Source organism: Plecotus auritus (assembly GCF_963455305.1).
Source record: "Plecotus auritus genome assembly, chromosome: 7".
In the NCBI taxonomy this organism is placed as follows: domain Eukaryota; kingdom Metazoa; phylum Chordata; class Mammalia; order Chiroptera; family Vespertilionidae; genus Plecotus; species Plecotus auritus.
Genome location: NC_137774.1, coordinates 109,594,331 through 109,619,047, shown reverse-complemented (window position 1 = coordinate 109,619,047; position 24,717 = coordinate 109,594,331). Strand labels below are relative to the sequence as shown.

The 24,717-nt window shown below is 38.5% G+C and overlaps 1 protein-coding gene across 3 annotated transcripts; it reads right to left on the bottom strand.

The window, feature by feature from the left end:
• Positions 1-4,265: 4,265 nt before the first annotated feature.
• Positions 4,266-23,958, bottom strand: STARD4 (StAR related lipid transfer domain containing 4). Of its 3 annotated transcripts, none has more exons than XM_080680962.1 (6): positions 23,859-23,958; positions 14,045-14,163; positions 12,836-12,885; positions 10,296-10,422; positions 9,155-9,269; positions 4,266-7,973 (listed from the first exon to the last, which is right to left on the bottom strand). In XM_080680962.1, exons 2-6 carry the CDS (start codon positions 14,147-14,149, stop codon positions 7,753-7,755), a joined length of 618 nt encoding a protein of 205 aa, XP_080537088.1. In that variant the 5' UTR covers positions 14,150-14,163; positions 23,859-23,958; the 3' UTR covers positions 4,266-7,752. The 3 variants fall into 3 exon arrangements, with proteins under 3 accessions (XP_080537088.1, XP_080537089.1, XP_080537090.1); XM_080680963.1 differs by having other exon boundaries at positions 23,849-23,945; XM_080680964.1 differs by lacking the exon at positions 23,859-23,958 and adding an exon at positions 23,665-23,723.
• Between the last annotated feature and the right edge of the window lie 759 nt (positions 23,959-24,717).

Genomic DNA, 24,717 nt, shown 5'->3' with positions numbered 1-24,717 from the left:
AAGTGCATGTAGGGTTTGGAGGAATATATGTATAATCTTGGCTGTGTAAACTATCTTCCCAACTTCTGATTGAAAAGTACTGAAAAAGGAGCTGTGAACATTTCATTTTTAAAGCTTGTCAAAATGGTGCTATTGACTCCTTAAATACAAAGATATATTGAATTTTTTTTTTTTAGGTAAACATATAAGTCTGACCTGGCCATAAAAGTAAATGCAGAAAATATTTGTAGAGAGCTCATCAAAACCATGTCCATTAGTTTTTGATTGAGCTAACATTCTTCAATGGTGGGGACTGGCAGTGGGTTCCAGGTTCTCACACAGCACACTCATTGGCTCTCTCAGCTGCCCAAAGCTGGGGCAGGCAACATGAGAGCCACACACAACTATAGCTTCTTCTTGGACTTACGTTGAATAACCTGGTTAAATGACTATGTAGACTCATTTTGGGGTGTTTCCCAGGAACGTAAAGGAATAATATGCATCATGAGGCAAAATGGATATTGGCAAACTGTTGAAACTAACCTTATCCAAGGCCAGTGTTACTTTGCGTCAGTCACCTAGATGTGTCAAAAAAAAAAAAAAAAAAAAAAAAAAACATGCCAAAAGAAGCATATTATCTTGCTGCTGGGAAATCTGTAAAGCAATCTGCATGTACAGTATGATAATAAATCATCTAGGAGCCCACCAAAACTGCATTCTGTGCTTTTGAAATGTTACCACAAATCAAGAGTAACACAATGGATGTTTTCCTTACATCTGAAATATGGAGTTGAATCATTCCTTGAGTGTTTTCCCATTCTCTTGGATGAAATTATACATTTCATAGCATTTTTAAACACTATACAGTGATGTCATTAAAATCATAACACCATTAATAAAAGGGGAACTCAGTAATCATTTAATCCAACAGTCATTTTGTTAGAGATATGACACCCAAAAAGGACATGCCTTATCTGAGGGTCACAGTTAGTGGCTGAAAAGAGACCTGGGATGCCCATCTCCTAGCCCAACCTAGTGCTCTCAGCACTGGAAAGTCACTTCACAGGGTACAAGGTAAATGCAACAACTCATATAAAAACTGATTTTTTCATTGTAAAGATTTGAAAATACAGAAAATTAACATCATAACGTCTTCCAAAGGCAAGCATTCTTTTCCTGTTTTTCTTCCAGATTTGTAATTGTAATGTTTTGGTATCAAACTAGCACTAAAGCACCAACATTTTTGCGGAATCTTCCCATTTCTGATAGCTGCATAATAATGCAGTCTCAATTGTTTGTGTCTTTTTCTCAGTAACACTACACAAATCCCCTTTTGTGTTTGGGGAAACCTGTTCTAAGGACATAATCCTAATGTGAAATTAATATTATTTGGACCAAGTGCTATTCAGTTGTCACTTCATGGTGATGCTTTAGAATTTACAGGACCTGAGAATGAGAGGGACAAAACCGCATGCTCACTCTTAAGCTGCTGGTTAGCCACATGAGTTGTAAAGATCTGAAAGTCCTTCTTAAGACTCAATTAGCAATCATTTGTGTGAAAGATTTGAGAGGAAGATACATAGCAGTTTCCCTCAGAATCGCAGCTTGCTACTACCATTGAATCCCAAATCCTCACTTTGTTGAAAAGACACACATAGTCTAATAAATGACATTTTAATTGAGGCAAGTGCTTGAGAAAAACAAAAACCTCTCCCATCTGCCAGTCCATTTTGACTATATGAAACAAATTTTTATTTCAACCTCGTTTTGCACAATCCCTGGACTATTTCCTTTAACAAAAAAATCAGCTGTCACTTCAGGGATGTCACTAAAGCAAAACCTAAGTAGGAAGGTAAAGCTCCTGAGAAAGAATACTATCTAAATGAGTGGAAAGCCTATTTTGGTACTTGCACACTACACTTGCTCCAGTATTTTGAGAATACAAAACCCGTGGTCCCTCTCGTGAAGCACCTCTCCCTTCCCCTTCCCCCCCGAGGTGCATCGCCTTTCTAAGCTTCAAGGGCCCTCCTGCCACCGTAATTTGTTTCCTGAGCCTACACAGCCCAACTGGCCACTTCTACTACCTCCGTAACATTCTAAACTTTCTCTTATAATTAAAAAAAAAAGAAAGAAAAAAGAATACTACACGCCACTAAATCACCTGTGCAGTTGATAACACAAGTACTGTGGATGTACCCTCTCTCCTGGGATACACGTGCAGTTCACATTTTCCATCCATTTTCTGTCACCTCCGGCTATAGGAGCCTTCATCTATAGTGGACCCTTTGCTCCTGAGGAATAGGAACATGGTGTAATACAAACATAGATCATTCATGTTGGATGTCATGTGACACTAGCCATTAGCCTACAGAGGACGCTCCATCACCTACTGCCTCAATTAAGGGTAGCTGTGTAAATGTTTCATGAAGTGAATGACTACTTTGCTATTTTCACTTCTATTTTGGGAGTCTGTCACTCTCCTATTGACATCTGAAGGAACCTTATACACACTTCGCAGAGCTGATCCACTGATGCTATGGCTGGCTATCCAGAATCATGCCCTCTCCAAAAGGCTGGAAATCTTTACGCTTGCCTTTCCAGCCACAATTGCAGCTAGAAGTAGTCTTGCCACCCAGACTATTAGAAAGAAAAACTACTGGAGGCTTCTGGGAAAGCTTCTGCTTTCCAGATAAAAGACACAGATGAGTGGTGTCATGCCTTCCCCTACTTCCTGACTGGAGCACATATGTAATGTCCATGACTGGTCAGTCACCTCAACACTCTGAGTTAAAAATGAGGAGGAACTGAGTCAGAAGCCCTGAATTCTTGGCTGATAAATAAGCACTAACAATTACCTATATCCAGCTTTTTTATGAGAAAAATAACTCCCTATTTGTTTAAACAATTTAATAGTCATATTTTCTAATGCATACTATCCATGGTATTCATAACTGCTTATAGCACAGGTCAAGCACTTCCTTGTAATCTCTTCCAGCTTTTTTAAAACTCCAAATAAAATTATCACCATAATTCCTAATCAAATTAACACAATTATTTAAACATATGTACAATAAATATTACAATACATGTGTCCATATGTTATTGTAATAAAGGCACAATAATTCATCAGCACCCTGGCTATATAACAGCACATCAAGATTCAGAAGTATTGTAGCTAATATTACATGAGACACTGGTGGGAGTTACCATCTGTGTTACTAATCTTTATTTTCCAGTTTATATGTATGCTTTTGGAAGAATTCAGGAAGTTAAATTACACACTTTAAGTTTAGATATATGAAACTACTTGTCAATATTTCAGGTTAAAGCAACTTGTATAGATAATACCAATGATAAATTACACGAGTCTAGAAATTTTATTCTGATTTTAAAAATATATACACATTTTATTTATATTAACACATGCATTTAGTATAATAACGGCTCTAGTTTTACAGATTGGCTCGTAAAAGAATTATAAAATGTCTTAAAAATAAAATCTATATATAGTATAGCTTTTATTGAAATGCAAGAGATGAATTTTTTTTTTTTTTTTTTTTACACCAAGCAACCTACTGGGCTGCTGCTTCAAGAGATGAATTTTTATTTAATCATACATGTAAAAATCTTTGGAAACAACAAAATAATGAAGACATCTTAAGTCCAATTTCCTGTGGGATTAATTTACTGTTTCTTCTACACTTAGATCCCACCATCCCTACCTCTAGAAGCTGAATAAGTCAAGGGATAAAAGTAAAAGTAAAAAAAAATAAAGGCAAGGGAGATACATCAGACAAGTAATTACACAATACAGGTTCTGATGGAAGTCTGGTCCATTCCCCAACCTTCCCTGGGTTCTGTTCATTTACCCATAGGGTTGGGATAGCTACAGCACCTACTAAATAAAAAAAGACACTGGATTTTAACAACATATTTTAAGGCTGCTAGTGTGTTTCTGAGTAAACAGGTAAAATTTTTATCTATAATAAAGGGAATTACACCTAAAAGCTTTTTTTTACTGGGAGACGATTTCAGACATAGAAATCTACAATTTCAAATATACCCAACCTCAATGAACAGTGAAATGAAGAGATTTTTTAACATTTATAACCTCTGTAATACTGTAGAAGTTTCTATTATACATAACTTCAGAACACTAAATTCTCATAATTATTTTTGCTGATCATTATGTCAAATGTCAAGAGTTAACCCATCAAGAGTTATCAATAAAACTAGTATTTCATGCAAAAGTATCACTTATGATAAATTACCTTTTCTAGTTATGAAATTAATTTCCTTAAAAAAAAAATAGGTACCATGTACTAAAAACAGTGCTATGCCAAGTAGTATTCCTGTATTCATGTTTCTAATACAAACTAGCTATAAGCAAGAGAAAATAATCAACCACATAATAACAAGACAGATTATATGCTTTCATTAACTGTCCTATGAAAAGTTATCTTTAAAGGAAATTTGGGAGGGCTACAATTTTTATTTTATTGAACTACTAAGTGATTTATTTCTAATGTTCAGCAGTCCCAATTTAGTAAACACTGAAAGCTCTGGTAATCAGAAAAGGCTTTGTATTTAAGAATAATTCCAAAAAATTCTCTACTTCATATTATAGAATAACAAATTAATACATGCCCTATAGAACTGTGCTATTCAGTACAGGCCACTGGCCTCATGTGGATAATGAGCATTTAAATGTGGCAAGTCCACATTAGTAAAATACATAGCAGATTTCAAGGAATTCATATAAAAGAATATAAAATAGCTTAATGACTTTTAATATTGATTGCATGTTGAAATGATAATATTTTGGATCTATTGAATTAAATGAACTATATTATTAAAATTAACCCCAGCTGTTTATTTTTTTAATATTGCTGCTAGAAAATTTAAAATGACATATGACTTCATATTCTTTTTCTATTCTACAGCAATGCTATAGAAACAGCAGACTCATTAATCCCAACCCACATCCTTAAATTTTTATCATTATGGTACTAGAGATAACATATTTCAATATATTAACATAAGGTTCCTGAGCTTAGATTCAAATACAAGTCTACTCTTAAAAACAAAACAAAATCCTATTCTATAATCTTTTTTCATCATCTTCTGTATACTGGCAACTGTATTAAACTTTGGTTAGTTATGAGTCTGCCACCAGGCAAAGGGGTTTTTTTGGGAGATGAAAATGTTCTAAAATTGGATTGTGGTGATGGCTGCACAACTATAAATGTATTAAACAATCTTAAACAATCACTGGACTATACACCTACAACCGGCAAATTGTATAGCATGTAAATTACACCTCAATAAAGCTGTTTGTTTTTAAGTATACAGCTAGAGCCCAGTAGATCTGAAGTGCCATTTAGAAACTGCATACAAATTTTAGGTAATTCGAATATAAATTTGAATATATATGACTCAATATTGCAATGAGAATTTTTCTATGAGTATCCTGTTACCTGCAGTTGGTCTACAGGAAACAGTGGACTATGTAATCATTCACAAGAGGTATAAGTGGAATAGGACGAAGGGAACATTAGAGTAACTGAGAGTTGACAGTTCATTTGTGTTTAGGGGTTCCCAGATCAGGTAATCACAGCCCTTATGTACAATATTGTTGCAAATCCTTTACCCAATCTGGGCACCTGTTGGTATTTCTCCATCTTAGATAGAATACTTCAATATAAGAAACTTCCTACTCTACACTAATGAAAACAAATAAAAAAATACATAAAGTCAAAACTAACATTTAATAAATTTCCATAGGAAACTGAAACTAAACTACTGAGTTTTTTCCCCTATTACAAGAAGAAGAAAAAAGTGGGAGAAAAATCCAGCAACAAAGTTACAATTTAGAAAAAAATATTGATTAAAAAATTTCAAGCTAAGAAAATAGCATCATTTACGCATTGTTTCTGTCAGTTCTTTAAACAAATTATTTTCAATCTAAAACTTGTGAGATATTCACCATGGATACTGTAGTACTACAACCTTTTATTTATTTATTTATTTTTAAATCATCATTGCTAATAGCAAAAATATAAAGACAAAAATCAGCTCAACTTTTTTCACTTTATCAAAATGGGTCTGAGGATCTATGACTTATGCTTTCTTTACACTCAGGAAAACACAGTAAAGTAAAACACAGATCCAACCTTCATGCACTTGAACCACCATATGCTCTTGTGCTTTTTGTAGCCTATCTGGCATGCATTTCCAGAGTTCACTTTACCCCTATTAACCCACACACACAAAAAGGAAATACAATGATAATAATGCAGAAAGTACTCACATTTAACACTGAAATGGATTTCAAGATGTGTGCATGTATACAAACAGATACATACAAAAATTTGCCTGTATTAACCACACACACACAGAAAATAAAATGATAATGCAGAAAGAACTCACATTGAACAATGAAATGGATTTCAAGATGTGTGCATGTACACAAACAGATACATACAAAAATTTGCCTGTATTAACCACACACACAAAGAAAATAAAATGATAATGCAGAAAGAACTCACACTGAACAATGAAATGGATTTCAAGATGTGTGCATGTACACAAACAGATACATACAAAAATTTGCCTGGACACATTGAGATGCCTCAAGTTCTTATTTTAGAAGTAAACTAGGTGGACAGTTCAAAAGCCAGAGTCATTTGGGATGTTAAAATCATGTAGAATGTTCCTTTAAGGCAGCCATAGAATCAAGGGACCAATTATTACTGTTCATTCTAGTTACAAAATGACTCATCTAGCATTTGGGTAAATCTCTGAATGCATTTGTTATAGTTCCAGACAAAAGTTTCATAACAATTATGAATGTTTATGAAGTAGTAATACTTTGAGTTGAGTGATACCTTTAAAACTGAAACATGTACAGAACATGCATTAAATCTGACCTTCTAGAGAGATGATTCCCTGTTGCTAAATACAGGATACCACCAGCCACTTCACAAAACTCAGACTACTGTTCAATCAATGGTGTGTCCCCATCACATAGCTGGCAGTTTTTGTACTGCTTCTTTCATGCATAAATGTTTTAAGACTCCCAAAATAAATGCACATAAAAAACAATAATATTTTTAAAGATATTCACAAAATAATGCTATCTAGGTATCAAAATTGAATTGCATTTGATTTGAATCTATATTTACTATAATATCTACCCATTTATTTCTGATCTTTTCAATACTTGGAGCAGTGCAAGTCAGTTGACAATGAAGTTCACATTTATAAAATATAAAGAGCCTTTTCTTTACTCCAAGATATTGGCAAACTCATAGAGCATACCAAAAGCACTAATATTTAACTTTTAAAAAATTAAAACTTATACAAAATGTTCATAAAGCTCTAAAATAGATTACTTTAACCTAACGAATGGCATGAAGCTTGTGCTCTCTCTAAATTCCAAACAACCAAAAATTCATAGTGAGGCACTATTCATTTTCTTAAGAGTTTGAGTCAAAGACCTGTTATCTACTTCGAGGTGGATTTCTGTCATGCTCTCCATTCGTAGACACACAGACTGCCATACCAGACAAAGTGCAAATAACTATTTCAGAAAACTACAATGCCCTCTCTTAGCTATTTACTTTAGGAATAAAATAACACAAAAATATCTCAAATTCTTCTACAAGCTATAAAGATGAGAGAAAAGGGTGATGATTTTTACAGGCCATGGAGCTGAAAGAACGAGTTGATTCAGAGAGTCATAGTACTACAAGTTTAAAGGTCTTATGCCTTTCATAAGGCTTTTTGTAAATCACCATAGAAGTTGATTAAAGTGCTTGCCATGGCTGTATCTACTGCAGACTGAGGAATCATCCCACGCAGATCCGTCTGAATATAGCCTGTCAAAAGACTCTGGTTTGTACTGTCTTTAAGTGGAACACAAAACCAACCGCAGGGATGGTTATATCCACGAACAAATTCTGCTCTCTTCTCACTCCAGTCAAGGCTGACCCCTACAAGGCAATTTTAAAATAACACTATTAATAGGAGTGTCTGACGTAAGTCTAGAACTCTCACTTAAAATATTAGATTTCTTGTTTCAATACCTGTCTTGTTATCCCTGTAGATGAAAATTCAGCCCAAAGAGGGACCATGGAAGAATGAAAAAAAATAATTACCAAGTAGATTTCTGACAGGGAGCTAAGACAGATAATGTGGAAACTCTAATCCCTTCAGAATGGATGGTATCATGTCATCTTGGTAACTCCTTGGAAACTAAGAATCTTGGATGTAGCATCCAGGCCTCAAGGTGCCCATAGCAAACCTATGGACCCAGCCAGTATGGCTCAGTGATAGAGCGTCAACCTATCAACCAGAAGGTCATGGTTCGATTCCCAGTCAAGGCACATGCCTGGGGTTGCAGACTTGATCCCCAGTAAGGGGTGTGCAGGAAGCAGCCTATCAATGATCCTCTCTTATCATTGATGTTTCTATCTCTCTATTCCTCTCCCTTCCTTTCTAAATCAATAAAAATGTATTTAAAAAAAAAAAAAAAAAAACACCTATGGTACCACCATTTTCCACAGGCACTCCCATATCCAACTTTGGTAGTAGCTGGTCAAAAATAAACAAATAGATGTTTAACTACAACTGGCAACTCAAGTATATACAGAAAACATATTAACTTACCTATAGATAGATCTTAGGAAGCAGGAACCTTCTAAGAGCACTATTTTTAGTTTCAAAAGAAAAATTGTACACAACTCAGAGAAGGAGAATATCCTAACACATACCAAGTCTATTTGTGTGTGTGTGTGAGAGAGAGAGATTAAGAAGCTATTTTTCATTTACTGGATCTCTTTCTTAGAGGCAGTCATGTGATCCATGTTTGTTAGCTGTGATCTGGAGCAGCGGTCGCCAACCTTTCGAACCTCACGGACCACCAATGGTCTGCGGACCACCGGTTGGCGACCACTGATCTGGAAGATAGCATGTAATTGGAAATAGAAACCTAAATTTCAAAACCCTTCTTGATATTGTTATTTTAATCCCTAGGGTTCAGCATTTGTAAACGAAGCTTAGGATTATAAAATAATTATGAGAACATATCTTGCATAGAAAAAAAAAATCCAGCCTAGAAAACTCAAATATTTAAAACAAATTGAAAGACAGTATATGGTTTTGAGATCATTACCACAGGATAAAAGCCCTCCGTTATAGTCCACAGTGTAGGAGAAATCAACAAACTCTCTTGGGGAAATGATATTCCAAAGCTGACCAGCAGTAGTGTAACGCATCACACAGCAATTCTGAAGGACAAAAGTTAACATATGTTACTTACTACTCTAGGGACACATACATAGACTCATAGATCAGAAGTTCATCCTTAGTAAGGAACTAATACTCATCTAAAATGTCTTATAATTAGTAGTAATAATTCTTACAGTGATTTTGACAGGTTTAGATTTCTATTCTAAATCTCACTGCTGCTATATATACATAAAGAAGATACATAATAAAAATATAGAAATGTTACCTCATATCCAAATCTCTAATTCAATAGTCGCTTTGTATCCTTTATGATATTCAACATGGAAGTAGGTGGTGTAGCCCTTAGGTGTTTAAGATAAAATACACAAATACATTCACTAAACCACCACATGATTCAATAAAGATGTTTAGCCCAACTGGCATGGCTCAGTGGTTGAACATCAACCTATGAACCAGGAGGTCATGGTTCAATTCCTGGTCAAGGTACATGCCCTGGTTGCAGGCTCAATCCCCAGTAAGGGGCATGCAGGAGGTAGGTGATCAGTGATTCTCCCTCATCATTGATGTTTCTATTTCTTTCTCCCTCTCTCTTCCTCTCTGAAATCAGTAACAATATATTTAAAAATAAATTCAAACATGGCAAGAACTAAATTAATAAAAATAGAAAAAGACAGGAAGCCACTTTTGTTTAGAGTGACATCTTTGGTCTTTGATTTTGGCTTCAACAGAAAACTTACATACAATTTACCTGGAAACCTGAATATACCAGTAATAGTGGTGTTTTCAGAATCTTAGATTTCAGAAAATAAACTCACTTCTGACTAACATTCATTAGGTAATATGAGAAAACTCAAGCTTTTTAAAAGGCAACAAGGAGTCCCCTGTGAGACCTCTGCCATGACTACTTATTCTCAAAGCAATGAATGCAAGTGTGTACACATGCTCCCACACACACGTGCTCTCTCTCTCTCTCTCTCTCTCTCTCACACACACACACACACACACACACACACACACACACACATACACACACACAATCTGAAGTAATGTTTCTAAACAAATACCTCTTCAAAGTTCTCCAAAATGTCCAATGAAGTCATTAAGCTGTCCCAATCCAAGCGACAGGGACCTGGGCGTATATGGTCCATTATATCATTAACAACACCATCTATAATACCTTGGGCTTTGAAACTGGAAAGAAAAAAAAAAGTCAAATACTACTGTATGAAAAATTTCAGCATGCCCTCGTATGTAGTTCAGAACTAACTAGAGCAAACAGATCAAACATGTCAATGAAGATTAATTGATTGATTGATTGATTTTTTATTGTTAATCCTCACCTGAGGATATTTTTCCATTGATCTTTTGGAGAGAAAGGAAGAGAGAGGGAAAGACAGAGAAAAACATCGATGTGATAGAAATACATTGATTGGTTGCCTCCTGGATGCGCTCTGACAGGGCCTGGGCCAGGGAGGAGCCTGCAACCAAGATACATGCCCTTGACTGGAATTGAACCCGAGACCCTTTGGTCCGCAGGCCGATGCTCTATCCACTTAGCCAAACCAGCTAGGGCAATGAATATTTATTAAAGGGAGAAAATCCCAACAACCTTTCTATCAATTATTTTATCAGAATGTATTCTTTGTCCTCAAATGTAATAAGAAATCTGAAGGCTATACTTTATGTTATCACGAACATAGTACTGGTAAAGTACCATCATGTTATGCCATGGCCAAAAACAATCTGCAAAACACTGTAATGTTTCCATTTATTTTGCATGCTATTCTTTTCTCAGTTATACTCTAACATGTTATTAGTAGGACATCCCAGAGGGGTCCTAGCTTGCGAGAGGGCAATCTGACCACCAGGGGGCAGATGCTCCAACCTGTAGGTTAGCTTGCTGTTGGGGTCCAGCCGATTGGGACTGGGCAAGACACGCCCTGCAGCCCTCCCGCGGTCCCTCCTTGGCCCCGATTGTGCACCAGTGGGGTCCCTCGACCTGGCCTGTGCCCTCTCGCAATCTAGGACCCCTCTGGGGATGTCAGAGAGCTGGTTTTGGCTCAATCCCCGCAGGCCAGGCCGAGGGATCCCACTGAAGCACGAATCTGTGCACTGGGCCTCTAGTTCGACTATAATTACACAGAGCAATTGTCCCCACTGGTTTTAAAAAGCAATTATTTTTTTCTGGTTAAAGGGATAATTCATGTTCAACTACCTGCAAATACCAAAAAATGGAAATAAAACCACCCACAAAATCACCATCTAGAGGTATACATTTGGTGTTTAATAAAAACATTTCAATATATAAAAATATATAAAGTCAACTCACAATTGTGCTATATACAGTTGAATATTCACTTTAGATTATACGGTGAGCATTTTCTTATGTTTTTAAATAGTATTTGAAAAAGTGTTTTTTAAAAAATGTAAAATGTCACATGTTCCATAATTTAATTATTCATCAACTGTTGATTATTCAAGTTGTTCTTAATTTTTAATATTATAGGCAATGCTGTGATGGAAGAGATAAGAACTTAACTATTGACTTTCTGATGATTTCTCCAAGATAAATTCCTGGCATAAAGTATGCTACAGCACTGAGTAAATGTAGAAGAGTATTAGAAGAATCTTATACATAACCAGAGTCCCGGTGCACAGATTCATGCACCGGTGGGGTCCCTCTACCTGGCCTGTGGGGATCAGGCCGAAACCAGCTCTCCGACATCCCCCGAGGGGTCCTGGATTGTGAGAGGGCCCAGGCCAGGCCAAGTGACCCCACCAGTGCACAATTGGGGCTGGGGAGGGACCGCAAGAGAGTTCTAGGACGTGTCCAGACCATCTCACCCAGTCCCGATTGGCCGGACTGCAGCAGCAAGCTAACCTACTGGTCGAAGCATCTGCCCCTGGTGGTCAGTGCACGTCATAGCGACTGGTCGAACACTTAGCATATTAGGCTTTTATATGTGTGTGTGTGTGTGTAGAGAGAGAGAGAGAGAGACTAGAGGCCCGGTGTACAAAAATTTGTGCACTCAGGGGGTCCCTCAGCCCGGCCTGCACCCTCTCGCATTCTAGGAGCCCTTGGGGGATGTCCGACTGATGGCTTAGGCTTGCTCCCCTTAGTGCTCCTGCGGAGGTGGGATAGGTTCCCGTCACCCCCGCTGCTCTCACCAGCCATGAGCCTAGCTTCTGGGCTTCTGGCTGAGCAGTGCTCCCCCTGTGGGAGTGCACTGACCAGCACGGGGGAGCTCCTGCGTTGAGCATCTGCCTCCGGTGGCCAGTGCGCAACATAGCAACCAGTCATTATGCCATTCATTCAATTTGCATATTAGCCTTTTAGTATATAGGATGCTAAGAAATTAAGATCTTATCAGTCATTTCACATCATTATTTATGATCCCCTCACCATCAACTCAGTCCAGAAGGGTTATGCAAATAGGCTTTGACTTCATAAGGTAACTTGCTTCTCAGAAAGTTTAAATCTTAAAAGGAGAGGCCTAATTTTACTGGCAATAATCATTTAGTAATCATTAATGTTTCTGTGTGTGTATGTATAAAACATTTAGCAATGTCTTAAGAGCTACATAAACTACTAGAATTTACTTACAGATATCCATTAAATTCTTCTGAAGGTTTTCTCCAAATCGTGACATCTCTCTAGAAAAAAACAACAGTAAATGGTGATAATTATATAAGTGGAACCTTGGATATAAAACTGACAATTTCATATGTCTAGAGCAGGGGTCCTCAAACTTTTTAAACAGGGGGCCAGTTCACTGTCCCTCAGACCGTTGGAGGGCTGGACTATAGTTTAAAAAAAAAAACTATGAACGAATTCCTATGCGCACTGCGGGCCCGGGACAAGTCGGCTGCTAAGCAGGACAGGCAGCGGCACCCGGCGGGCCAGATAAATGTCCTCGGCAGGCCGCATGTGGCCCACGGGCCGTAGTTTGAGGACCCCTGGTCTAGAGCATTAGTCTTTGCATTAAAACTTAAGTAAATATTTAGAGATGCATAAAGTTATTTATACCATCAAATGATCCACATTTGAATTTCTTCTCTATCCTAAAATCCTTCACATTTTAAATTATAGACCTCCAAGAAAGATTTTTCAGTAGCTTAATGTGACCCAAATACTGTGAAGATTCAGTGATCGCACTTTCTCACTGGCCATTTATTATTTTCCTTATTCCAATCTTGTCTACTGGCACATTTAGAATAAGACATTAAGAATCCTAAATATTTCATTCTGAACTCGCTCATATCTTTTAAAATATTAAACAATTCACATATGTTCTGACAGTGCTACCTTGAATTAATCCCTACAATTTTTTCTGGTAATTACCCAAGAAATTCTGCATATCAGAATAGCTAAAGCACTTAACTGGAAGAGTCCTGGATTCTAGGATTGGCTCTGTCAACACTCAGCCATAAGATAATTTGGGCAAGTTCTGTTGCTAAAAATACTAACTGGTCACTCTCACAGGCTTGTTGAAATATCTGAAACTATTCTAAACTACCCATTACTATACTTCCTTAAATTGACAATGATACACTTTATTTGTTGACTTAAGAGGCCATTCTCTAGGCTCTCGTTGCCCAAGTCTATTCTCATGTCCAATATCTAAAGAACTACCGAAAGCGGCACAGGATTACTATGTTTGTTCCTTTATGTCCTGCTAAACCACCCACTTTATTAGGAAAATTATCTATCCTGCACATCCATTTGCAGTATGGTCCACATTTTCCCATACTATGCTGAAAGATATTAACCAATTCATTAGACAGAAGATACATCCCAATTAAACTAATTTACCGTTTTCTTTGCAACACGCCACTTATCATCTTCAATGCTATGGTACTGGATGAGAGTGTTTTTAAGTTTAGTTGCAAAAGCAGCAGCATCGGGCAGGCCTTCCATTTTTTATTTTTTCCCTGTTACAAAGACCAAAAATCAGCATCAGCAAACACCACAATTTGATGCAGTGGGGCAGTGGGTTTCAAATGTGGCTTCATAATTGAATATCCTGGGGAGCTATAAAAAAGACCTATATCTGGACCCCAACCCAAATCAACTAATCATAATCTCTGATAGTAGGACCTGGGCATATAGGTTTTTTCCTAAATATTTCCAAAGTGAATAACACATAGTTAGGGATGAGAATCATTTTAAGTTATTAAAATTACTCATATAAAAAATAATACAATCCTATATTTCCTTACTAATAGAATCCAATGAAAAGGAATAAAATTCCAAATCACTTAAAGAAAAAAAATTGCTATTTCCAAAATACAAAAATAATACACAAGTCATAGATCTTTAAAAACTTCCTTAGATTTTATTTTAACAGATCTAGAACTCTTTCTAGCAAACAAATGAGAACTAGAACTGGAAACTCTTCTAAAGACAGGGCTACAGAACTCCAAACAATTTCACATTTTTAAAATGCTCCACTGTTTTTAATATTGTATTGCATTTGATGAAGTGTTACAGGATTCAATCAGTTGACAGTGTAAGGAAGAAGGTCCTATGAAGACTTTTAGAACCACTAGTAGAGTGTCAACAAATGGTTACTTTTAAGGAAACCATTTTAACTATATAAAATAGAAAAAGTACTGTATCATTAATAATCTCAAAGACAAGGTACTATTCACCACTGTTTTTAAAAGGAAATGATTACTAATATTGAAAGATAACGTTATAAGGGATTCTGTTATGTGATGGTTTTAAAACTGCTGCAAATTCTTTGACACACCTCCCATGAAGACGTGGAGTCTAGGACACCCAGGCTCTCTTAGAAAAGTCCATGCAGGTTCCGCAGGCTTCTTTTAGGATGATTGCTTTGGGAGCCTTTGAACAACATGCAAGCATGCAAAAACATCTGGCTACCCTGAAGCCGACATATGGAAAGCCAGGGGAAGAGGGAGAGAGACAGCAACCACTCCCAGATCCAGAAGCTTAATGCCTAACGGGCATCTCTTGCTTCCCTCAAACTGCCTTAGCCTTCCCATCTTAAGAATTTGCTAGTAAAAGGGTAATTGAGCCAGTTGTGCAAAGTCCAAAACCTTGAAATCACATGAGATTCCTATCCACACCCCTCAACCCATTTACCTACAATGTTCTTGTCCTACCAGCTTTGTTTCTCAAATAGGCCAAGCTTGCCACGGACTTTGGCCTTTGGACTTGCTATTTCTCTGCCTGGATTGCTAGATCCCACATTTGAGCATGACCAAAAACAATCTATAATGACAATTTTTCAATTTGAACCTCTTGTCCTTAATACAATCTTCTATTATGTAACTATTATAGTCTTATTTTCTTCACAGTGTTTATCATGATCTGAAATTAAATTGTTCACTTATTGGTATACTGTTTTCTACTCTTTGACCATGACATCCCTAACGAAGAGCAGGGGCCCCTGTCCGCCTTATTCACCACCATAGCCTCACTAATGAGAATACCCTGGAACACATGAGGCACCTAAGAGTGTTTGCTTCAAAACAAGAATTATTTGGTCTTCGTTTTGTCTCCCTTTGGTTCCCATGGTACTCTCCAGGAAAAGCCTAAAGGAGAAAAGGTTTTGGGGGAAAAGCTGCCCATTTACAGAACCATCAAGCCAAGAGAAGATTTAAATGAAATATCAAGCCTCTATGGAAATAAGGCTTCAATTCTCAACTACAGACGCATGCATTAGAATCACCTTTGTTGTATTTTGTAGTAGTTAGTGCTATCGACAAAGACGCTCTCCTTAGTTCCTCTGAGTCCGATGTTTGATTAGGCCTAGCTCTTGAGCTTGTCCTTAGCCCCCTGGGTTGTTTTAGCAAATATCCTGCTAAATCAATGTAGTGAAAATCCCCCACCCTCAAAAATTCCTCATCCCACCCTCCTTCAACCACTCTGACCTGCCTTCAGCAAGAATCGTATCAAGTTGATTTAGCCAGAATCCCTCTTACCCCTAATGTTTCCCCTTAGTAACTTTCCCTTCAGTGACATCTTCCCTGTTCCTTGGCTATAAACTCCCACTTATCCTTGTTGCACTCAGAAGGAAGTGCAGTTCCTTACTGAGGTTTCTTTTTTCCCATTGCAGTAGTTCTTAAATAAGATTTGCTTTTACCACTTTAACTTCTGCCTCCCTCAAGTTTTGACACTGTTTTTAAATGTTAGCTTTCAGGGCCCACTGCTAGGAAGTGTGATTCAGTGGGTCTGTTCTGGGATAGGCTCCAGAAATCCAGGTCCTTTAAAAAGCCTCACTGATCATTCTGTTATCCAGCCAGGACTGAAAACCACTGATAGTAAAACTAAAGGTGAGAGAAATAAATCAATGTTCCAGTCAATATTTAAATAGTGCAACACAGAGCAGACAAGCCATTGAAAACCATAAACACTGAAAGGATATAGAGCAGTAGGAGAGGAAAAAAACTTTTTCTCTACCCTCTTAAGGTTCTGTCTTGGAATGTGGGAATTAAACTGACAAAAGGTTAACAGAAGAAAAGGTACACAAATCTTATTTGATCTTAACATTTTAATTTAAGGCTCAGAGGCCTTCATAAAAAAGAAGTGTAGTGAAGACTGGGGAGGGGCAAGGGCTAGGTGAAGGGGGATAATGAGGGAACATCAGTAATACTGGGAACAATAAGAAAAAAAGAGAGAGAGATGAAACAATGCAATGCATGATCCTGTTTGGGATCTTGGACCAGAATGAAAATTGTTATGAAGGACATTATTGGGACAAGTAACAAGATTTGAAATAAAAAAACTATAGGTTAGAGAAAGCAACACCGCAAAAGGTTAACAGTAAATCTGGTAGAAAGATAAGTAAGAGTTTTTTGCACTCTTCCGGCAACTTTTCTATAAGTTTGAAATAATTTCTAACTAAAGATAAAATTTAATAGTAAGTTTTTAAAAAGTATCCTAACACTTTAGAAAACAAATAACAAAATCATATGAGGCAATCACTAAAATATTTTATTTACCCCAAAGTTTAATCAATACAGAAAAAAAAAAAAAAAGTGGAGACCCAAAGTAGTAGATAGACCCAGGGCTTATACAGCATTTTAATAAAGGGTGATTAATTCTGGAGAAGTGACAAGATGAGGAAAAGGGATTGGGCTTCTAGGGGTGGTAAATTATGGGCAGTAATTATATGGAAGAAAACAATAGAAGATAGGGTTATTTTAGTAAAGTTTGTGCAGACCATCTCGATGCCAACCATCTGTCTCCAGTGATATGCTGTCCTCCTCCTGATGTAGGAGAGGGGACAGAGAAAACCCTCACAAAGGGAAACGTATGTCCTACTTTTAGGCAGATAGTGGGAGGAAAAAGAGCTCTTTTTTCATTTGCTGCTTATTAATTGCCTTTAGCTCAAAATAATCCTTATCCCAAGTGGTATATTGTGGAGTGGCATATTACAGAAACATGGAAAAGTATATAGAGAAAATTCAATAATATGAAATTTAGGATCTATGTAAGTGGTGCCAAATATATAACAAGTACAGGCCCTACCCGCAGACTAAAAGTGAATGAGCGCATTCAAAAAGTCTGCCAGTCAGGAATATATCCCATTTCCACTCAAGAGACTGCCAACTTGATAGCTAGTACAATGATCTTATTCAAGAATATGTTATAAACAAGCATAAGTTCTTAGAGAAGACTTGCAAAAGAAATTTCATTTATCTATTACTAGGATCATCATAATTAAAACAATGTTATTTAAACCCAAAGTCACCTGCCAGATAATCCTGTGGTTGGCAGATAATTTTTTTTAAATATTTGATAGAAATCAAAGAGGAAATGAAAAGCTACTATTATCATAAACAACGTTATCTGTGCAAATCCAGCACACAAAATGTAAGCAATAAAAACTACCTATAAAGATAAGAATCTTTAGTAATCATTCACTCCTACTAATCAGTGTAAAGTCCAAACTCCTTAATATGGCTTATGGACTCCTTTATGAACTGGCCAAGCTTCACTACCTAATTTCTACTCTTCTTTCCTGGATTCCCCTGAAAATTAAGTTAGTTCCCCCTCCCAACTTTTCTCACAGCAACTCTGTAATATAATTATACACTTGTCATCTTCTCCCATTTAACTGTAAATCTTTGGGGCAGGAAATGTGAAGTCTAGCATGCTGTCGGAACACAGTGAATAAAACAAAAATAATGGTGAGCTGGAGGAGAAACCAAGATGGCGGCATAGGTAAACACCTAAACTGCTGCCTCGCACAACAATATCAAAACTACAACTAAAAGACAAAACGGACACCATCCAGAACCACAGGAAAGCTGGCTGAGTGGAAATTCTACAACTAGAAGAAAAGAGGAAAGCACATTGAGACTCAGAGGAGCTGCAAAAGGCTGAGGTACGGAGACTCGTACGCAGAGAGGACGGATGGCTGTGTGCATGGGCGGCTGAGTGTGCGGCTGGCTTTCTAAAGCGGGAGGGAGAAGGAAGCTCCTGACTGCACTGAACTCCAGTCCCGGGTGAAACCCTGGGAAACCAGACTCATTTGGGGGAAATCTGGACTGTCAGGAAAAGAGAAAGCACACTGAGGCTTGGGATCTGCAGAAGGCAGAGGTCCGGAGTCTCGCGCACACAGAGAAGACTGACTGCTAGATGCCCGGGAGGCTGAGTGCGCGGCTGGCTTTCTCAAGCAGGAAGGAGATGGAAGCTCCCGACTGCACTGAACTCCAGTTCCGAGCAAGTATCTGGGAACCCCGACTCATTTGGTGAGAAACTGGACTGTCTGGCAGTGGGTGAAACTCGAGGGCGGCTTTCTCTCAGAGGTGCTTACAGCAATTACCAAGGGACACTGAGACCCAGGGGCCTCATAGGGCAGGGCTGACGAGAAACCAAGGCTGTCTGCTCCGCCCTGAAACTCCGCCCCATCCAAGCTGAGCACAGAGGCTTTTGCAATTTTGCAAGTCTTGTCTCATAAGAGTGTCTCCAGCACAGAAGTTCTCCCAGCATAGACACAGCTGATCCTCACAGCCAATTGGCCTGGAGGTCAGTTTCTCCCAGTGATACCAACAACAATCAAGGCTTAACTACAACAAGGCTGAGCACACAGCCCACAAAGGGGTGCACCAAGAGTGTCCACCTCAGGTAACTGAGGAGGCCGAGCCACTGGGCCTTAGAGGACAACTACCACACAAAGCTACTCTACCAACTCAGGGAAGCAACAAAAATGCGGAGACAAAGAAACAGATCACAAATAAAAGAAATGGAGGAAAGCAAACGACTGGATATAGAGTTCAAAACCACGGTTATAAGGTTTTAAGAATTTCTTAGAAAAGGCCGATAAACTTAGCGAGACCCTCGAGGATATGAAAAAGGACCAACCAGAAATTAAACATACACTGACTGAAATAAAGAATATTATACAGAGACCTAACAGCAGACTAGAGGACCGCAAGAATCAAGTCAAAGATTTGAAATACAAAGAAGCAAAAAACACTCAGCCAGAAAAGCAAAAAGAAAAAAGAATCCAAAAATTTGAAGATAGTGTAAGGAGCCTCTGGGACAACCTCAAGCGTACCAACATCTGAATTATGGGGGTGCCAGAAGAAGAGAGAGAGCAAGATACTGAAAACCTATTTGAAGAAATAATGACTGAAAACTTCCCCCACCTGGTGAAAGAAATAGACTCACAAGTCCAGGAAGCGCACAGAACCCCAAACAAAAGGAATCCAAAGAGGACCACACCAAGACACATCATATAATTAAAATGCCAAGAGCAAAAGACAAAGAGAGAATATTAAAAGCAGCAAGAGAAAAACAGTTAATTACCTACAAGGGAGCACCCATACGACTGTCAGCTGATTTCTCAACAGAAACTATGCAGGCCAGACGGGAGTGGCAAGAAATATTCAAAGTGAGGAATAGCAAGAACCTACAACTAAGATTACTCTACCCAGCAAAGCTATCATTCAGAATTGAAGGGCAGATAAAGAGCTTCACAGATAAGAAAAAGTTAAAGGAGTTCATCACCACCAAACCAGTATTATATGAAATGCTAAAAGGTATTCTTTAAGAAGAGGAAGAAGAAAAAGGTAAAGATAAAAATTATGAACAACAAATACATGTCTATCAACAAGTGAACCTAAAAATCAAGTGAATAAAGAATCTGATGAACAGAATAAACTGGTGAATATAATAGAATCAGGGGCATAGAAAGGGAGTGGACTGACAATTCTCGGGGGGAAAGGGGTGTGGGGGGTGCAGGAAGAAACTGGACAAAAAGCATACACCTATGGATGAGGACAGTGGCAGGGAGGTAAGGGCAGAGGGTGGGATGGGAACCGGGTGGAGGGGAGCTATGGGGGGAAAAAAGAGGAACAATTGTAATAATCTGAACAATAAAGATTTATTAAATTAAAAAAATAAAAAATAAATAAAACGTCAAGGTACCATGTTGAAAAAAAAAATAATGGTGAGCTAATAGCCTGACTTATGGAAGACCTCAAGATATCTAAGACAGGTCCATTTATACTAATCATCCTTTAGCTTCTGAATGACTAAAACTTCCATTAATGTAATGAAACAACAATTTCTCAAAGAGGTCTACTATTTTATTTATCAAGCATCTAGTGTATACCAGGTCCTAGAATGACAGTGATGAATATAATCTAGTTTTTGCTTTCAAAATTGATGTATTCCACCCTTTAAGTAAACTTTTAACTGTAATAATAACAAAAACTAAACCATTAAAAATTATTAATGAGTCACTTTAAAGGTAGTGGAGTAGGAGATAGGAAAGGAAGAGAACAAACTATAAACTTGGAAAGCTCTCTTTTAGCCAATGAACTCTTTAACCAGGCAGTTAATTCTTGCATGAATTTTTGTTCATCAAGATTAAGTCCAAAAGGGGATAATGGTTATTGTCTAAACCACCTGGGTGGGCAGGCATAACAGAGGATCCCTAGAAATATATTCCAGGACCAAAAAGGGGCAGTATTGGGGTTATCAAAGTCTTGGCACTCTCCTAATATAACAGGGTATTCACGCTAATTGAATGGAAAGCATACCATATACCCTCCTGCAAGCTCCACCTGTGGAGGATGTCAGGAAATGTTTTAAATACCACTTTGAACTCCCTCTTAATAGTTCTTTTATTCCCTTTCTTGACCTTTTATCAAGAAACTCTCCAACTCTACCACTTACATTTCAGAGAGAACAAGTACCACTTAACTTTATCAGAATCTAAGAGCTTCATATATAAGATTATATGCTCTTGACAATTTTATTACACAGGGCTGAGTAATGTCTATCTTCATGTTTTACTTACTTTAACCTTTTTGTTCATGTTTTCTATGTCCATATTTTTGAAGTGATCACTGGTGTAGATAGTGGGTGTCATCATAGAGTGGGCAGCTTTCCCCAGTTAAAATTTTTCTATAAGCACCATTAGTCATTGATCAATACAACCCCAATTTTTGTCAAAGGTATGTCCAGTGAAATGGCCACAGGTTGTATTTTATAGAACATAATAAACCCCTAATAAAAAGTGAATGCCATAAAAATCTGTTTCTACTTATGTAGTAAAATTAAGTCAGAATTCATTTCTTAAAGAAGCTCATATAGAAATTGACCTTCCATTAACCAATAGATATGAGTTTCATTTATGTGAATAGCTTCAATTTAACATGCCATAGATTTCCCCCCAAGATGTGGTGCAAACCAACGCCTTGTAAATTAAATTGTATTTTCTACCTAACATAAAAATTTCAGCACATGCATGATTTCCAATCAATCGTGAATTGGCAATTTAGCTTTTCTAACTCAGTCAACTATGGAGTTTCTAATTTTTGAGAGGTGGCTGTAGCATTTGCAACAGGGAAGCCTATTCTGCAATGTGACTAATGTTCCTGTTTTAGTGCTCACTTTGACTGATTTTAGCACAAGCTTTACAACAATGTTGAGACCTTTTACAACACTTACAGCAATATAAATTCTAATATCACAACTTTAAGTTTATGTCCAAGTTAATAATGTTCAAGCTCCTAATACTCTAATCCTTTATTTAAAATAATAAAACTAACATTTTTAAATCATTTACTATGTGATCAATTTTTGGGCCACTTTAAATTGTATTTTTTCATTTAATCTTCATAAAGAACCTTAAGAGCCAACCCTATAATTATTCCTATTTTACAGAAAGGGAAAGGGGCAATGGGGAAATCAGATCACTTGTCTAAGACCATACAGCTAGTAAGTGATGGAGCTAGAATTCCAACCCAGAGCTTCTGCCTTCAGAGGCTAAAGATCTATTCTATAAAATGCTGAAAGCTGATGACTGGCTAGAAGAGACTTTACATTAAAAATATGACTACGCAGTAGTAAAAAGGAATCTCTTATCCTTTGAGTCAGCATGGAGAGACCTGGAGAGTATCATGCTAAGGGAAATAAGTCAGTCAGAGAAAGACAATATCACATGATCTCATTCATATGTGGAACCTAAGTAACAAACCGATGAACTTAGTGGATCCAGAGACATGGTAGCATGGAACAGAGTGCAGAATCTGAGGGAAGTCAGGGGAGGGTAGGTGGGTGGGTGGGAAGTAATCAACCAAGAACCTTGTATGCATATATGCATGGCCCATAGCCACAGATAATGGGGTGGTGAGGGCCTGGGGCGGGTTGGAGGGGGTTAATGGGGGGAAAAGGAGGACATATGTAATACTTTCAACAATAAAGAATTATTATATATATATATATATATATATATATATATATATATATGACATCATATTGAATTTGTTATATTTTGTTCTGGCTTCTGAACCCAAAATAGCTCAGGTGTATTTTCTCTAAATATATTTTTATTGATTTCAGAGAGGAAGAGATAGAAACATCAATGATGAGAAACATTGATCGGCTGCCTCCTGCACGCCCCCTACTGGGGATCGAGCCAGCAACCTGGGCATGTGCCCTTGACCACAGTAGAACCAGAGACCCTTCAGTCAGCAGGCTTACACTCTATCCACTGACCCAAATCAGCTAGAGCTCAGGTAATCTTTCTTAATGGTAAATTAAGGATAACAGTAATAACACGAATTTATTGAGGAGTTACATGAGTTTATACACTTAGCACCGAACTTGGAAGACACCTATAGTAAGCTCTGGAAAAAGCTGTCTTTTATCATCATCATCATCTTAGTCAATGCTTACTGTGGGTGGATGGATCCTATGTTGACTGTGCTTCTACTAAAAACTAGGAAGCACGGTGCCCTTCACAGAACGTGACCTCATGAATCTTCACCACGGCCCTGGAAGCAAGGTTATTACCGCCCCTTCCCCATTTAACAAATGAAGAAACTGAGGCCTAACGGGTGTCCAAATCCTGGTGAGTAGTGTGGAGAGACAAGAAGCAAGCAAGCCCTGGATTACTTCCGGATCGCCCCCTCCCCTCGCTGGGACTCCGTTTTCTTTCTCACCTGTGAGGTCTATACCCGCCGGGAGGCCACGGTGCGCCACCTCCGCCCTCCACGGCCGCCTCCCTCACCCCGCTCCAAGCCAAAGCTCCAGGAAAATGCACCGGGCTGGGCGCCCAGGACGCCCGCCGGTCGCCCTCCCTCCCTCGGAGCCGCCTCATTGCCCCCGCGACCCCCGCGCACCTACCCAAGGCTACCTGAGAAGAAGCAAGGAGTGAGGGGTACCGAGCTGGGAAGCGTCAGACCAGGAACCGACTCACCACTCTCTGAAACACTGACGCGTTAAGATCGCTAAGCTTCCCCGCCCATCGGGGCAGCGGGCGGCGGCAGCCAATGGGTGTCAAGCCACTGCAGGTCTCAGCCAATTAGAAGGCACCAAGCTGCACAGGGGAAGGCGGGCCGAACCTCTAGCCACGCCCGCGGCTCGAACCCGGTACCCGGGAGGGCTAGTTGCAGAAGTTGGCCCGAGCAACGTGTGTTTGCTTGGATTGGCTGACGTGGCAGCGTGCGGAGTGCTGATTGGTCACCGGGAAATGGAATGATTCCGCGTGGGTGGGAGGTGGCGGGAACCCGCCAGGGTTCCATCGGTAGCGAAGTTTCCTCTGGGCTTGTCTCGGGCTTGGTGTCCCAGGGCTGATTCCAACTGGGAGAAATACAAACACAAAGCGGGAGTGAATGGTGACAGGAAGGGATTAGGCTGGCTTAATCTCTTCAACTATTAAGATGTAGTACCACGCAGCTGCACTCCCTCCCAGGACCAAAAGTCAAATTAGAAAAGGCTCCTGTGCTGAGGATGACGCGCCCTTCTGCCCCCACTGCTTCTGACTTCCTGAGTTGAGAGCGCTCTATGAGGGCGCATATAAACGAAGTCATTGCCACAGGGTGAATCTTTGTTCTCAGATAAGGGAATTTAGAGGACAAACAACCTTGAAATTAGAGAAGAGGTGTGGCAGGTGGCTTTAGCAGCCTCATAAAGTGTTCTGGTTTTCATCTCTTGGAAGGTAACTTTATTTTTTAATTTCAAGTCATTTTATTTATTTATTTTTAAGCAAGTTT

Bases quoted from the DNA above. Each gene is read 5' to 3' on its own strand.
- STARD4 (XM_080680962.1), bottom strand. From the start codon at position 14,149: ATGGAAGGCCTGCCCGATGCTGCTGCTTTTGCAACTAAACTTAAAAAC. The intron at 12,886-14,044 runs GTAAATTAGTTT...GTTTTTTTCTAG, and splicing joins GGCGTGTTGCAAAGAAAACG to AGAGATGTCACGATTTGGAG. The intron at 9,270-10,295 runs GTATTTGTTTAG...TTTGTCCTTCAG, and splicing joins TTTTGGAGAACTTTGAAGAG to AATTGCTGTGTGATGCGTTA.